The sequence below is a fragment of the Alexandromys fortis genome, unplaced genomic scaffold (genome assembly GCF_014885135.2).
Source record: "Alexandromys fortis isolate MF-2015 unplaced genomic scaffold, M_Fortis_MF-2015_v1.1 scaffold_29, whole genome shotgun sequence".
NCBI lineage: Eukaryota > Metazoa > Chordata > Mammalia > Rodentia > Cricetidae > Alexandromys > Alexandromys fortis.
This window is the reverse complement of record NW_026067891.1, coordinates 3,847,709-3,862,885: the sequence shown is the minus strand read 5'-3', so window position 1 is coordinate 3,862,885 and position 15,177 is coordinate 3,847,709. Positions and strand designations below refer to the sequence as shown.

Here is a 15,177-nt window from a genome sequence, read left to right as displayed (position 1 = left end):
TTAAACACAAAGGTTCAGAGGCCTGTGCTGTGAGCACTCACACCTGCTGCTGGGTTCCTACTCACCTCTGGCTCTTCTTGTCCCCTCCCTTCTGGGCTTCCTCTGACATTGCCACTCTCTCCAGTCTCCCGAGCCAGTAGTGGGCTGACACATAGGTTACAGCCTTGCAAATGCACACCTCATCAAAAGCTGTCAGGTATTTTTATGAGTATCCCCTTCAGTCTTGTTTCTGGAGTTATCCCTACCTCAGGTGTTTCTTGTAGTGCTCTGTAAAATAGAACGAAAGGTATCAGAAACCCTGGTACACAGACTGGCCTAGTAAAACCTGGTGCCCCTGAACTGGCACGGATCTGCTGGTGATACCAAACACAGCCACATTCACGAATCTCCGGGGTTTGGGTACGCCGGACAGAGCTGCCCGCAGAGCCACACCTTCCTCCCTGCAGGAGAATGGCTTAGATGACCAGCTCATGAACTTGGCCCTGTTGAGCTCCCCAGAGGACATGATCGAGGCAGCCCGGTATTACGAGGAGAAGGGTGAGCAGATGGACAGGGCTGTCATGCTGTATCACAAGGTGAGTGTTTGGCCTCAGCTGGGGACCTGCAGAGACCTTCGTGAAGCTCCAGGGAAACTGGCTGGGGGAATTGTTGGGACCTCAAGCAGCAGCTGAGTTTCCACCACTGCCCACAGGCTGGACACTTTTCCAAGGCCCTGGAGTTAGCCTTCACCACCCAGCAGTTTGCAGCCCTACAGCTCATAGCAGAGGACCTGGATGAGAAGTCGGATCCTGCTCTCCTAGCCCGCTGCTCAGACTTCTGCATTGAGCACAGGCAGTTTGAAAAGGCTGTAGAACTTCTGCTGGCTGCCAAGAAGGTACAGGGATGGCGGGAGCCAAGGGGCGGGCCATGCTTCTGCTATTTCTGTTTGGTTATAAAGTCTCAAGACGGCTATGGCTGCAACTTGGCTGGAAGTCAGAAGTGATTCCAAAGTTCACCCAGCATAGTATACCAGGATTGCTGCTGCGAGGGCCTCACCATCCACCCCACGTCTTCAGCTCTAACCAGGAAGTCGGTTCTAATGTGTGTGTACATGCAAGCAATGTAACTCACACAACATAAATTTCCTGTATTTGGGAGGCTTGTTTGGTTTTCTAGATAGACTATCTCAAAGTGGCCTCAAAATCTGTGGCTCAAGTGATCTTCCTGCCTGAGCCTCTGAAGTAGCTAGAATCATAAGCACACGACACCATGCCCAACATAGACTGTTTTGTCTTTGAGATGGTATCTCTCTCTATAACCTAGAGATATGGCCTTGAACTCACCATGAAGCTCAAGCTGGGCTGGTGCTCACATTCCTGCCTCATCTTCCAAGTACTAGGGCTACAGGTGTGCACTACCACACCTGACTTTGAAGTAGTTTTTGGTGGAAACATACAGTGTTGGAGTTTTTTTTTCCCTACAGTTTTTTATTCTTCTGAGTTATTAAGAGCATAAGGAAGAGTCTGTCCCTTAGCTTGGTCGTTTTAGTCCTGATCAGCACAGGCAGTGCCAGCATAGCCAGGGGCGCAGCTTGCTCTGACGGGGCGGCAGATGTGACGGAGACGCAGGCACCCAGCAGCCCCGCCACAGCCTGCTTTGTCTCTGGCATCTTTCAGTATCATGAGGCGCTGCAGCTGTGCCTGGAACAGAACATGACCATCACCGAGGAGATGGCAGAGAAGATGACCGTGTCCAAGGACTCCAAGGACCTGTCTGAGGAGTCGCGGCGCGAGCTGCTAGAACAAATTGCGAACTGCTGTATGCGCCAGGGCAACTATCACCTGGCCACCAAGAAATACACGCAGGCTGGGAACAAGTTGAAAGTGAGTCTGTCTGGGCCACTGGGTCTCAGCTGGGCCATTTGTTGGGCATTTGGGCACAGGCCCTGATGCTACATATACCTCTGAGTATAGCCTGAGCAGGGAGCAGCATTCCTAGCTAAGATGTTGAGGACTGGGGAGTATGATCCATAAAGGTCCTTGTAATGGTGCTTCAGGTGGAGCCAGACTCACAGTATTAGGTCCCATTAGCAAACTGAACTGCATTGTCCTGGGGACTTTCAAAACATAAACCTGCTCAACTGAGCCCCGGCCCTTTCTCTGCCTAGGCCATGAGAGCACTGCTCAGATCTGGAGACACGGAGAAAATTGTGTTCTTTGCCGGCGTCTCAAGACAGAAGGAAATCTATATCATGGCAGCCAACTACCTACAGTCCTTGGACTGGCGGAAGGAACCAGAGATCATGAAGAATATTATCAGCTTCTATACAAAAGGGCGGGCCTTAGACCTCCTGGCTGGCTTCTATGATGCCTGTGCCCAGGTACAGACCTTCTTCAGGGTTCCAGCAGGATTGCAGGGGGCCCCACAGAGCCCCTTAGGTCCTCAAGGGTCTCTTTGGTACAGGTGGAGATTGATGAATACCAGAACTATGACAAGGCTCACGGGGCACTGACTGAGGCCTATAAGTGCCTGTCCAAAGCCAAGGCCAAGAGCCCGCTGGACCAGGAGACCAAGCTAGCCCAGCTACAAAGCAAGATGACCCTAGTGAAGCGGTTCATCCAGGCCCGAAGGTATGTCCTCTAAAGGAACAGGTCAGGAGGGGAAGGCCCTCTGTTTGTACCCCAAGATTCTACACTTCCCTTCACAAGAGTTAAGCTGACTTTAAGAGACCAAACTGAGGGGCTGGAGAGATGGCTCAGAGGTTAAGAGCATTGCCTGCTCTTCCAAAGGTCCTGAGTTCAATTCCCAGCAACCACATAGTGGCTCACAACCATCTGTAATGGGGTCTGGTGCCCTCTTCTGGCCTGCAGGCATACAGACAGACAGAATGTTGTATATATAATAAACGAGAGAGAGAGAGAGAGAGAGAGAGAGAGAGAGAGAGAGAGAGAGAGAGAGAGAGACCAGCCCGAGTTTGTGTTTCCAACAGATATTCTTCAGGTAATTCTTGAACAGCTAGATAGGATTCTCTGTTGCCTGTTATACCCGAGCTTCTCTCTGGGAACTCCCTCAGAATCTCAACACCATCTTGGGAAGATTATTCCACAGAAATTAAGAAAAAAGATTGAGGCAAGAGGAGTGAGCTCAAGTCAGTAGATAAGTCTAAGGGGAGCCATGGACCTGGTCGGGGTGGTCTGGGTTATTTTTCTTTACTGTGAGGAGACCCGATGCCCAAGGCAACTCGTAAAAGAAAGAACTTAATTGCGGGCTTGCTCACCGTTTCAGAGAGTTAGTCCATGCGCACCTCTGGCAGGAAGGCTCTTCCTAGTTTTAACTGCCTGTGTAAGATGGGATACCTTTTTCCCTGTGCCTCCTTCCCATGTGTCTCCTCTAAACAGATCTCAGTGTCAAAGCACAGAACCCAGGACTGAAGGGGATGATGGGTGTATGTTAAGTGATTGGATTTACAAATGAACAAATTAAGGAATTAACATAATTCATGGAAGTCACCTACACACACACACACACACGCGCGCGCGCGCGCGCGCGCGCGCCATCTGGCCATTGCAAAAGCTGCTCCTGCAGGACAGGTGCTTCTGGCATGCAATAAGTGTTGTAGGTCAGGCACAAGCCTTTCTGCCTTGTCTGTCTGTGTAGGACATACACAGAGGACCCCAAAGAGTCCGTCAGACAGTGTGAGCTGCTCCTCGAAGAGCCAGACCTGGACAGCACCATCCGCATTGGGGACGTCTATGGCTTCCTGGTGGAGCACCATGTACAGATGGAGGAATACCAAATGGTAAGGTGGCCCTGCTTACTTAGTCCTGCTGCTCTAGAGCACAGGCCTGGTTGTTGACAGAGGCTATTACTATTTCCTTTGAGGTGAAAAACTCCTGTTCTAGAGCACTTTCTATTGCTCTGATAAACACCAAGACCAAAAGCAGCTTAGGGCAGAAAGGATCTATTTCGTCTTACAACTCCTAGGTTACAATCCATCACTGAGGGAGGTCAGGGCAGGCACCTGGAGATAGAGCCCAAGCAGATGCCACAGAGGAACACTGTTTTCTTAGACCACCCAGGACCACCTCCCCAGGGATGGCACTGCCATTCAATGGACTGGGCCCTTCTATCTCTGTCAGTATTCAAGACAATTCAGGGTTGGCAAGCTAGACACTCCAGTGGTTTAGAGCACTTGCTGCTCTTGCAGTGAACTCATTGCAACTCCCACGACCCACGTAACTCCAGTTCCACGGGATCCAACAGCATCTGCCTTCCCCAGGTACTGAGCACACACATGATACATCCATATGCAGACAAAATACATATAAGTCTTTGAAATGTATTTTTAAAAGAAAATGCCCCACAAACTCACCTACAAATTAATGTTATGGAGACATTTTCCCAATTGATGTTTTCTTCCAAGATGACCATAGCTTATGTCAAGGTGACAAAAAAAGGATGGATGGATGGATGGATGGATGGATGGATGCAGAGGCGGTGCACGCCTCACTCTGTATTCCTGTTGTTTCCATTTCACCCCTTAATAAAAGACTTCCACGGAATCTTGCATTAACCCTGCTCCACCAACTGAGCTACATCCCCAACCTAGCTTTCATTTTACTAATAATCATGTCCTATGTAAAAGTGACTAGCTCTTTGCCAGCATCTGTACAAACATTTTTCGTTGTTAGCCATCCCTGTGGCTGTTGATGTACTAGATAATGAGTCATCTCCCTCGTGTGACTGTGACATGGTCACAGTGGCTAAGGCTAAGCATCTTGTGTACTTGTCATTTACTTGTCTTTTGTAAAGTGTTCCAGGTGTTTCTATCATTCTGCTTGGTTTTTGTCTGGGTTGGGTTGTTTTTCATCTTCCATATCAAACATATGATTTGTTTCCATTCCTCCCCTTTTCTTTCCTTCCAGAATTCCAGCTGCTTACATCTATTGTCCCTCAATTCACTGAAGCTAAATCTGCTTCCTTTTATAGCTGCTACTGCTGCTGCTCATGTTTTCTTCTCTTAAGAACTACTCTGATGTTGAGCCTGCCCAAACGTCTCACCTCAAACGTGGTCATTTTACCTCTAAGCCTGACTTGGGTGTCTTCTATACTGGACCCCGCTGCATCAAATTGCAAGTCCCTTCTAAACCCCGAAGTCTTCTCAACCCTGTCTGTTCTTGACTTTGCTTCTTTCTTCAATTCTGCTGCTGCTGGACTAAGCTTTCTCTTTAGCCGGGATATGTCCTAAGCTTGTCCCTATGTTCCCATGTGCCCACCACAGCACCTGACACAGACAGGCAACTCTGAATACCTAGGACAGCATTTTCCCATTCCTTTGGGCTCATGTTCATTTGACTCCTAGCCCTGGGGTTTATGATTTGACGTCAAAGCCAGCCAAACATTACAATATAGCCTTATGTTTCTTCTTTATGACCCTTACAGATATAGTATATCTGTCCAATAAAATCATTCTGAATTTTGGCATACATAAGAATATTAAGATCTAGCCAGTTGTGATGGCACAGGTCTATAGTTCTAGCACTCAAGAGGCAAAAGCAGGAAGATTACTGCAGATTCTAGACCAGGCTGGTGTACTTAAGAGAGTTCCAGGGTAGCCAGGGACACACAGTTAAACACTATTTAAAAAAAAAAAAAAGAAGAAGAAGAAGAAGCAGCCCGGGTGCTGGTAGCACACGCCTTTAATCCCAGCCCTTGGGAGGTAGAGGCAGGTGGATATTTGTGAGTTCGAGGCCAGCCTGGTCTACAGAGTGAGTTCCAGGACAGCCAGGGCTACACAGAGAAACCCTTTCAAAAAAAGCAAACAAACAAATAAAGCAACTAGAAATATTTAATCATTATTCTTCATTTAAAAAATTTTTAAAGCTTCAAGTAATTTTGTTCATGTTTTGAATTAATATGCACTTCCCAGGATAAGACCTAGAAACCATGTAATTCTTCTTACCTCTCCTTTGTGTGAGATGCTCCCTGCAGATGAACATGTGCATGCAAGGTTAGGGAAGCCTAAGTATGCTGCCCTACAGGAAGCTGGGCCTGTCCTGCCCAGTCCCCCACTCTCTAAGCCAGCCTTGTGCAAACTTAACTAATTAATAACTAGGTTAAACAACTTAATAACTAGGTTAAAGCAGATACTTGATCAAAAAGAGCAATAAGCCATTAGCAGCCTAACTTCAGTTCAGCCAAGCACATGCCCAGAATTGGTAAAAGAGATCCAGCCCTCCTTTGCCAAGTGTCAAGGGACAAGGCAAGCAGACTCCAGAGAGCAGCTCTAGAACTCAAACCAAATCTAGTGTTCTGGCTGCTAAAGGACCCTCAAAGACTGCTGTTCCTGTGAACTACAGCTCAGTGTTAGCCACTGAGAATCATCTGATGGCCTCCCATATGACAGTCCGCTTACAAATACTGGGGAGGCCCAGACCATGAGTGCCCCTCAGAGCGAAGGCCTTTCTTTACCTGGAGCAAGGATGCTTTCTTTGGCTGAGGGTGGGCAGCTGGGACCTGATGTTTAAGAAACCTTATTACCATGAATGAATGATACGGTAGCCTTTTATCATGTGAACCGAAGATATAACTGGTGGTCACATCTATGGGCCTTCAGGTCACCACTGTTCCTTCTGTTGTAGGCCTATAAGTATCTAGAGGAGATGAGGAAAAGGCTGCCGTCGGCCAACATATCATACTACGTGGACCAGCGCACCGTAGACACCGTGCACCAGGGCCTGGGCCTCCCGCTATCCCGCATCATCCCCGAGCGGGTCCGCCACAACAGCATGGAGGATCACAAGGATGTGTATGAAGAAGTGATGGAAGAGGTGGAGAATGACGCCTGATAGCGGTCCCGCTCCTGGGAGGAGCCACCGGAAAGGCAGCTCTTTTTGTTTTTTTGTTTATATTGTTGTTAAATTCTGCACTGTCATGTATAAGCAGGGCAGTGGGACGTGGAGTCCAGAGTCCAGCCGCTGCGGCCCAGGAATATGCAGCTCTGGCTTGCCTCAGTTGCCCTTTAAAGTCATTCCTTCAGCATTCCTGCCTCTAGGCACCTGGCGGCTCCTGTGGGGTTTTGGTTCACTTCCTTTTAAAGGGAAGTTTCACTTTTCCCATGTTTTCCCAACAAAAGACTCAGAAACTTCTAGATCTAGAACTCTGAACCAAGCTGCCCTTGGAACTTGGGGATACCTGTTACTGTTAGCCTTGCCTGTAGTTGGCTGCTTATAGTCCCCAGCAGAGCCCAGTGCTGAGACCACAGCAGGGATCATGTGGGGCAGGCCTGAGCCCCGAGGACTGTGCCCTTGGTCACCAGAGTAGGGATTGGGATAACAGGCACCATCCATGTCTGCTCACACTCCTATGACTCCAAATAAAGTCCATTTTCTCAGAGTCTGTTTTCTTAAATGCCTGGACAGGGTCCTTGCTGCCCCTCAGGAGGACCCATGTAGGAACTAAGTCCTTGCCAGTGAGACCACAAAAGCAGACTATGTGACATCTGTGGCCCTGTTTATTCTAACAGAACATTGTTAGAAGCCCTGGGGACCCAGCGGCTACCCCTGGTCTGCTGTTGTAGCATCCCCTTTGGAGTATACTAGAAGCTGAACAGCTGTCTCTTATCTTCACTCTTGAGGCCCTGGCCACAGAGCCCAAAGTTCTGCTCTCAGGAGGAGGCACCTCTTGCACCCCCAACCCTCCCCAGTCCAAATTCCAGTCAGTCTAAAGCTGTTGAGTCCCACGGCACAGGCCTGATATCTTTAGCTGAACGCTCAGCCTTGCCAGGGCATAAGTAATGGCAGGGTCACACTAGGACCAACAGGCCCCTCCAGACCCGGCTGCCACAGACAGCCTGCGTGTGGACTTGCCCCTCAGGCCTTCCCTTCTTCCAGTGGAGGTAGCTGAGGGGGTCCTCGGGGCTATGGAGAGGAGATGGACAGGAGCTTATCTCTGAGTCTCTCCAGAAGCAGCAGAGCCCTCACTGCCAGCTCCCTGCAGTCCTCATCCACGTCCTTCTCAGCCACATCTGCCAAAGGAGGAAGGAGGGAAGAAGAGTGACGCGGTGAGCCAGTGAGTCCTTCTCCCAGCGAAGCCCTCGAGCTCCCCCAGGCAGGGGACCAGGAAGATGAATAGGCCAGGTCCAGAGCTGAGCAGCCCAAGCACTGACCTGGGATAAAAGCATCAGACAAGTCAACCTGGGGAGCTCCGGCACATGAGCCTGAGGAGACCTTGCCCTTGCCCAGGACGGCTGACAATAGAACCTTCTGTGAGTAGCCATGGGAAACAACAAAGCAGTAGGACCCTGCCTGGCCAGCAGTCCCGTGGAAGCCACAGTTTGACACTATCATGGCCAGTCGCAAAGGCTCATGGGAAGCTAGATGCTCTTTCCAGTGGGTCCAAGGAGCTTGTCAAAGGGTCCAGGCTGAAGAGACAGCTGACTTCTTTTTTAAATCAAGTCAGGGTTTCTCTGTGTAGCCCTGGCTATCCTGGAACTCACTCTGTAGACCAGGCTGGCCTCGAACTCACAGAGATCCGCCCGCCTCTGCCTCCTGAGTGCTGGGATTAAAGGCGTGTGCCACCATCACCCGGCTGCAGCTGACTTCTTAAAACAATATTTAGAGGTGAGAGACAAAGGGCGGCAATACTGCAGAGCAGCTCTGGATGGAGCTCCCGTCGCGCTCCCTGCTTCCACACAACCCGGCTGGACTCAAAATCTTGTTTTCTTTTTTTTTTTTTTGGAGGGGAAGTTGGTTTTATTGGTTGTTTTTTGGGGGGTTTTTGGGGGGAGGGGGGGTTGAGACAGGGTTTCTGTATAGCTTTGGTCCCTATCCTGGAACTCACTCTGTAGACCAGGCTGGCCTCGAATTCACAAAGATGTGCCTGCCTCTGCCCTACCAAGTGCTGGGATTAAAGGTGTGCACCACCATCACCTGGCTAAAATCTTTTTTAAAAAACAGGTCTCAGTATGGCTGGCCTAATACTCAGAGTGTAGACCAGGCTAGTCCTGAACTTAGAGCGCTCCACCTGCCTCTGTGTCCCAAGTGCTGGGGGTTTAAAGGCTTGCACTATTATGTCTAGCTTTGGATCTGAGAGCCTTCTGAAGGAACAGAGTCCCATCTGAGTTGTCTCTGTGGGGATCCTTGTGATAGTCCCCGAGGGAACAGAATCAAGATGGCCTCCTTGATCCCCACATTCTCGTCAGCACACACGTCTCAGAGCTAACACAGGACACACCCACTCAGACTCAACCCCTCCACACACCAGTGACATTTTCCAGTCCAGACACTCACCTGCCAACCATGATCTGGCTTCTAGCAGCTCATCTGGCAGGTCCCCCAATAGCCGCTCTGTGGGTACACTGAGGAGAACAGAGGAAACAGCAGACAGCAAGCCCCGGCGCACGTAACTACCAATCAAGAGGGCGGGGAAAGAGAGAAGACTCTGTGAATGGAGCCTCCACCAGCCAGCCTATGGGAAGGCCTGCCCTCATGTACCCCATCACTCCAGCCCTGTCTGAGACCCCCAGGCCTGATTAGCCACTTCTCGTTAGGAAATGTTAGGCATGCTGCCTTGGAGACCAGACCCTGTGCTTCCCTTAGTCCCATGGGCCACTCACGTATCCACGTGGAAGCGAAGGGCCCACACGAACTCCAGCAGGGCCTTACCCATGGGCACAGCCACCTGAAGTCAGCAGAGGGGTGGCTGGTGAGGCGTCCGCTGTGTGCGTTTCCCACCCTTGGACCAAAGGTAGGATCCCACTGTGTCAGCGCTTGCCTGACACCTGGTGGAGCTTTGCACACACCTGCCCCCAGGGCCAAAGCAGGGAGGATGCATTCTGAGGGTGTAGGGTCCTGCACTGCTCACAGGTGGGAGATGAACACGCTACACAGAGCTCGGGTCCTGTTCTTGGACACTGGTGATTATCCCTGCAGGGTAGCCACCTGCTATGGACTATGTGGCAGGGCTTTCAGCTCCCGTTTCCCAACTCACTGTGGTGTTAACGGCCAGGTACATCAGGGATGCTAAGGTGTGGGCCAGTCTTCCAAGTACCAACTGATCATCTCCTAAGAGGTCGAAGGTCACCAGAGGCCTACAACATAGAGCTGAGTGGATGGGGCAGCCCAGCACCTAATGGCTGGCTGAGAAGAGCCCAGAAAGAGGGCTACCAACAGAAACCCACACCCTTGAAGGCTCACATGGCCTTCCTCCCACCTTCACACCAGGGACCAGTGTGGCAGAGGACAGCCACAAGGTGAAGGCATTTTCTTTTTTTTTTTCTTTTTTTTTTTCTAATATTTATTTATTATGTGTACAATATTCTGTCTGTGTGTATGTCTGCAGGCCAGAAGAGGGCACCAGACCTCATTCCAGATGGTTGTGAGCCACCATGTGGTTGCCGGGAATTGAACTCAGGACCTTTGGAAGAGCAGGCAATGCTCTTAACCACTGAGCCATCTCTCCAGTCCTGAAGGCATTTTCAAATGTTTCAGCATACTGTATGCCGCCAGGCACAAACCAGGCCCCGAGCCAAGGTCTGAGCAATCACCCAAACCTCACAGGCTGTGCAGGCCAGGCAGCACTGACAGCAGCACCTTCCTAAGTTCAGGGTCAATGCAGAGAGCTGGTGATGATGACTGTACCCTCAGCACAGAACTGCATAGCAAAGGGGCCTCCCCAGTGTCTCAAAGCATTTAAGTCAAGTTCATAAAAGAAGCCGAGCCCACATTCATGCCCTGTTGTGCCACAATCACTGTCCACAGGGGTGTGTCTAAAGTTCCTGAAAACTTACCTGTCAAAGTGCTGAAGGAGGGGGAAGAAGAAGTAACCAGCCACAGAGTTGAATTCATTGGGGCCACCTGATAGCTCCCTCCGCGGACAGCCCTGCCAAACACAGCATGGTCAAGGCGCAAGGCTACTCCCCTGATGCAGCCGCGCAGCCCCTCAGGCTTGCCCTGGCCTCCCTGGGTTTTATGGCCCTGTGGAAAGGGCTAAGTCTGTCTCAGGCCACTGTGGTCTGACAGCAGAGTCCCAAACCACACACCAACTACTCAGAGCTATACTCCTCACTACGGGAAGACCTGGGCATTGTGACAAGCTAAACAGCCTGGTCTCCAGCCCTGAGCTGAGCCCAACCATCTCCAGACATCGCCACAGCCATTTTCTTTGTTTCTGAGCGGCACTCCTGAGCTCTTTCCACTTCCCCGTCTTAAAATCGTGCTGGTCTGATGTGCCTCAGTTTATAGATAAAGTCTTGCTCTAACTCAACACTGCGCTGACCCTGCCTGTGTCGGGGTTCCCTTCAGTCAGACAACACATAGAGGAATCCAACTGTTCATGTTGCTGCCCACAAAACAAAAGCCCCATGCCGACAAGGACCTGAACAGCGTCCTGCTGACCTTCGAGAACCTCCGGGTCTTGCTTTTGATCCGCTCCTCCACAATCAGCTGCCAGTTGGGAGCCACAGCATTGCCAGGCTGAGAAACAGCTAGTACTGGTGAACACGAGGTGCCAGAAGCAGGGGGACCGTGCTGGGAAAGCCTCTGGAGGCTCCGTGGCCGAGACAGTGCCTGGGCAGCCAGAACAAGAACCTAGAGGAGAGAGAAGTGGATGGCAGAGAGGTTCAGGGTACTCACTGTCCTTGCTGAGGACTCAGGTTTGGTTTCCAACACCCACACATCTTTTCTGGTTTCCACAGACACTGCATACATATGGTGCACTAACATACGTGCAAACAAAACATCCACACACATAAAATAAAAACTAAAATGTTTAAAACGACTCAGGACAGTATGTGGCTCTGGGAAAGGACACTCCTCTAAAGATGGAGTAGCAGCCAAGTACCCACAAAGCTCTGCAGCCCTGTTAAAGGAACTGGGTCCCCATCCTAAGTACTCATGATCTGAGCTTCGTGCGGGGGCAGGAGGCGAGATGAGTGCTCCCTCACAATGAATGGCTGGACCAATGTACTGTATTTTTTCTCATACTTACCAAATTTCATCCCTACCTTGCTCCCTTCCCCAAGGAACTCAGCTTCACGGAAAGAGGAAGCTGAGAAAGGGAATAAAATGAAGCCTGCACTTGCCACATGTGGAAGACTGTCAGCAGCACCGTGTGCAGCAAAGCAAGCCTGTCAAAGGCGCACAGCTGCCTGCTCTGCTTATGCGAAGGATTTAGAACAGGGAAATCCAGACAGAACAGAACAGGACAGAGAAGGGTTGGAAAGTGGATGCTACTGCGACCACACAGGGTAATGGCGATGTTCTGGAACAAGGTGATACAGCAGAGCTGGATTAGAAACATGAATTTTTTTGCCAGGCCCATGGACACACAGTCTATTATCCTAGCTACTCAGGAAGCTAAAACAGAAAGATCAAAATTCAAAGCCAGCCTGGGCAACTTAGGAATTCCCTATTTCAAAATAAAAGGCAAAAAGAAAACCTAGGAGCCAGAGAGATGGCTCAGCTCCTAAGAGTCCTTATTGCTCTTGCAGAAGACCCAGGTTCTGTTCCCAGCACCCAAGTAACAGCTTGTAACTCTTCTGACCTCCATGGGCTCCTGTATGCACATGATCACATATATGCACACAAGCACACATACATACACATGAGACAGGACTTCTCTATGAAACAATCCTGACTGTCCTGGAACTCACTTTGTAGACCAGGCTGGCTTCAAAGTCACCGAGATCTGCCTGCCTCTGCCTCCCGAATGCTGGGATTAAAGGCATGCGCCATCACTGCCTGCCAATTTTTTTTTCTTAAAAGACAATGGTGTAGTTGTGCATGTTTTTAATTCTAGCACTTGGGAGAAAGAGACAGGTTGAACTCTGTGAGTGCAAGGCCAACTAGGACTATACAGTGAGACCCTCTCTCAAAAAATAAAAAAAAAGAGAGAGGAAGGAAAAGAAAATGCAGAAGGCTGAGGGTACAGTTCAGAGATGATAAACAGTTTGTCTAGCATGCACGACCCCAGGACCACAAAAATGCTGTTTCCTGTCTTATTTACTGTTGACAAGTAGATAAATTTTACCACTTTATGTATTCTTGTGAATATGTATGGATTCAGATACATGTCTATGTGTACACGCAGTCAGAGGTTGGTACTGTGTGTCATGTCTGGTTGTTCTCCACCTTAATCTTGAGGCAGAGTCCCTCACTGAGCCTGGAGTTCCCCACCTCAGCTGCTGGCCAGCGAGCTATACGGATTCTCCTTTCTCTGCCACCCTATGAACGCCAGTATTTGTTCAGCAAGCACTTTATGGACTGAGCCATCTCCTCAACCTTGATGGCACACACTCTTTAAGAGTTCAGAGGCTGCCAGGTGTTATGGTACACCTTTAATCCCAGCACTCAGGAGACAGGCAGGCGGATCTCTGAGTTCCAGGCCAGCCAAAGCTAAAGGGTGAGACCCTTGAGTTCAGTTGCCCTGAGCACGGGATTACCACTGGGAACTCTCACTATCATTCACTCCAGAGCTTTCTGTCTCCTGAAACACCAATCCCTTGGGCCCTGGGAACCACCTCTCGGCACTATCTCTGAGAATGCACGATTCTAGATAGTTTACTACTCAACAGCCTTGCCACACGCAGTACTTTTATACAAGATTTTAAGGGCTGTCTGTGCTTAGTAGGTATAAGAACTTGTTTACAGAGGGATCACACTCAACCACACCGGGTTGGTTTCTCTGGTAATGAAAAATTTCATGTTGTATAAAAACATACCAATATAATTGCTATCCAAAATACATAAACAAGGATGGTAAGAGTTAGTGGTCAAGAGTGCCTGGTGCTTTTGTAGAGGACTAGAGTTTAGTCCCCAGCACTGTGTCTCTCAACCACCTGTAACTCCAACGCCAATGAACCCAGAGCCCTCTTCTGTCCTCCACAGGCACTGCACACAGTATTCAATACTCAGACATGCATATACACATGAACACAAAGACAAAACACAGAAACAGGGCCAACAAGATGATTCAGGAGGTAGGTGCACACTCACGCACATATACATACAAACACACACACACACACACACAAATAAATAAAAACTCTTTTAAAGCCACACAAACAAAAGAAAATACTGTCGCCAGCTCTCAGCCCCATACTGGTGAACCTGTGGTCAGCAGGCAGAAGTGCCTCTCACATCCCTGTTGGGGAAGGCCGCTTGTTTGTTCCCGGCTGCCCAGACCACGAAATAATCACACAGAAACTATATTATTTGCAATATTGTTTGTCCAATAGCTTCAGTGTATTTCTGTCTTACTTTTATATCTTAAATTAGCCCATTCTATTAATCCGTGTATCACCACGTGGGTGTGGCTTACTGGTAAGGTTCCTGCGAGTCTGTCTCTGGTGGAGGCTACATGGCTTCTTCCTGACTCTGCCTACTCTCTCCTCTATCTGCTTGGAACTCCCACTTTGCCCTATTCTGCTAAGCCACTGGCCAAAACAGATTTATTCATTAACCAATGAAAGCAACGAATAGGCAGGACTTCCCACACCACATCCCACCAAGGAAGCTTGGGGTGACCTTTGTCCACAGTCCCTATAGGTCAACTTCCCAACTTAAGGCAACCTGGGCCTGACAGGGACAGGGAGGGGTCTAAGTCACTTACATCCAGGATGTCCATGCGCTGCCGCAGGCTATAGTTCAGGCCATAGAACTGTGAGGTCAGATACTTGGCTACCTAAGTAGGCAAAGGAGAAGCCACTATGCTCAGAATCCAAGATTACCCAAGGGCCCAACCTGGGCACAGAATGGGGCCACCAGGGCAATTTCTGATGCTCCTGGTCTGACTAGGGTCATGCTAGGACTTACCTGCTCTGGGTCTGTGACTGTGACAGCCACCAGAGCTCTCTGGCGCAGTTGTTCAAAGTCTGCCAAGCAGGTCTTCTCTTCCAGGTGCAGTAGCACCTTGGCCAGCTCCACGCTCACCTGCACAGGGCCAGGAATCAGGATGCCTTCAGCCCCATATGCCCAATTAACAATCCAGTGCCACCCTCTAAGATCTAGGATACAGCCAGGTGGTGGTGGTGCACACCTTTAATCCCAGCACTTGGGAGCAGAGGCAGGTTGGATCTCAGTGAGTTCAAGGTCAGCCTGGTCTACAAAGCAAGTTCCAGGATAGCCAAGACTGTTGTTACACAGAGAAACCCTATCTCAAAAAACTAAAAAAAAAAAAAAAAAAAAAAAAAAAAAAAAA

General features: G+C 49.6%; 2 protein-coding genes across 3 annotated transcripts in view; one reads left to right on the top strand and one right to left on the bottom strand.

The window, feature by feature from the left end:
• The window catches only part of Ift140 (intraflagellar transport 140), a 92,203-nt gene extending 84,829 nt beyond the window's left edge, over nt 1-7,374 (top strand). For both annotated transcript variants that reach the window (XM_050135509.1, XM_050135506.1), the window contains exons 25-31: nt 447-575; nt 692-874; nt 1,656-1,862; nt 2,147-2,359; nt 2,443-2,609; nt 3,637-3,778; nt 6,621-7,374. In XM_050135509.1, coding sequence (XP_049991466.1) covers nt 447-575; nt 692-874; nt 1,656-1,862; nt 2,147-2,359; nt 2,443-2,609; nt 3,637-3,778; nt 6,621-6,827 — 1,248 coding nt within the window. In that variant the 3' untranslated portion in view covers nt 6,828-7,374. The remainder of the gene's footprint in view (nt 1-446; nt 576-691; nt 875-1,655; nt 1,863-2,146; nt 2,360-2,442; nt 2,610-3,636; nt 3,779-6,620) is intronic.
• A 100-nt stretch (nt 7,375-7,474) lies between these two features.
• Telo2 (telomere maintenance 2) overlaps nt 7,475-15,177 on the bottom strand; it is a 20,008-nt gene continuing 12,305 nt past the window's right edge. Inside the window, exons 7-14 of the mRNA XM_050135995.1 lie at nt 14,793-15,008; nt 14,590-14,661; nt 11,376-11,567; nt 10,769-10,860; nt 9,970-10,069; nt 9,596-9,660; nt 9,270-9,385; nt 7,475-8,005 (exon numbers count right to left, since the gene is read on the bottom strand). Coding sequence (XP_049991952.1) covers nt 7,899-8,005; nt 9,270-9,385; nt 9,596-9,660; nt 9,970-10,069; nt 10,769-10,860; nt 11,376-11,567; nt 14,590-14,661; nt 14,793-15,008 — 960 coding nt within the window. The 3' untranslated portion in view covers nt 7,475-7,898. The remainder of the gene's footprint in view (nt 8,006-9,269; nt 9,386-9,595; nt 9,661-9,969; nt 10,070-10,768; nt 10,861-11,375; nt 11,568-14,589; nt 14,662-14,792; nt 15,009-15,177) is intronic.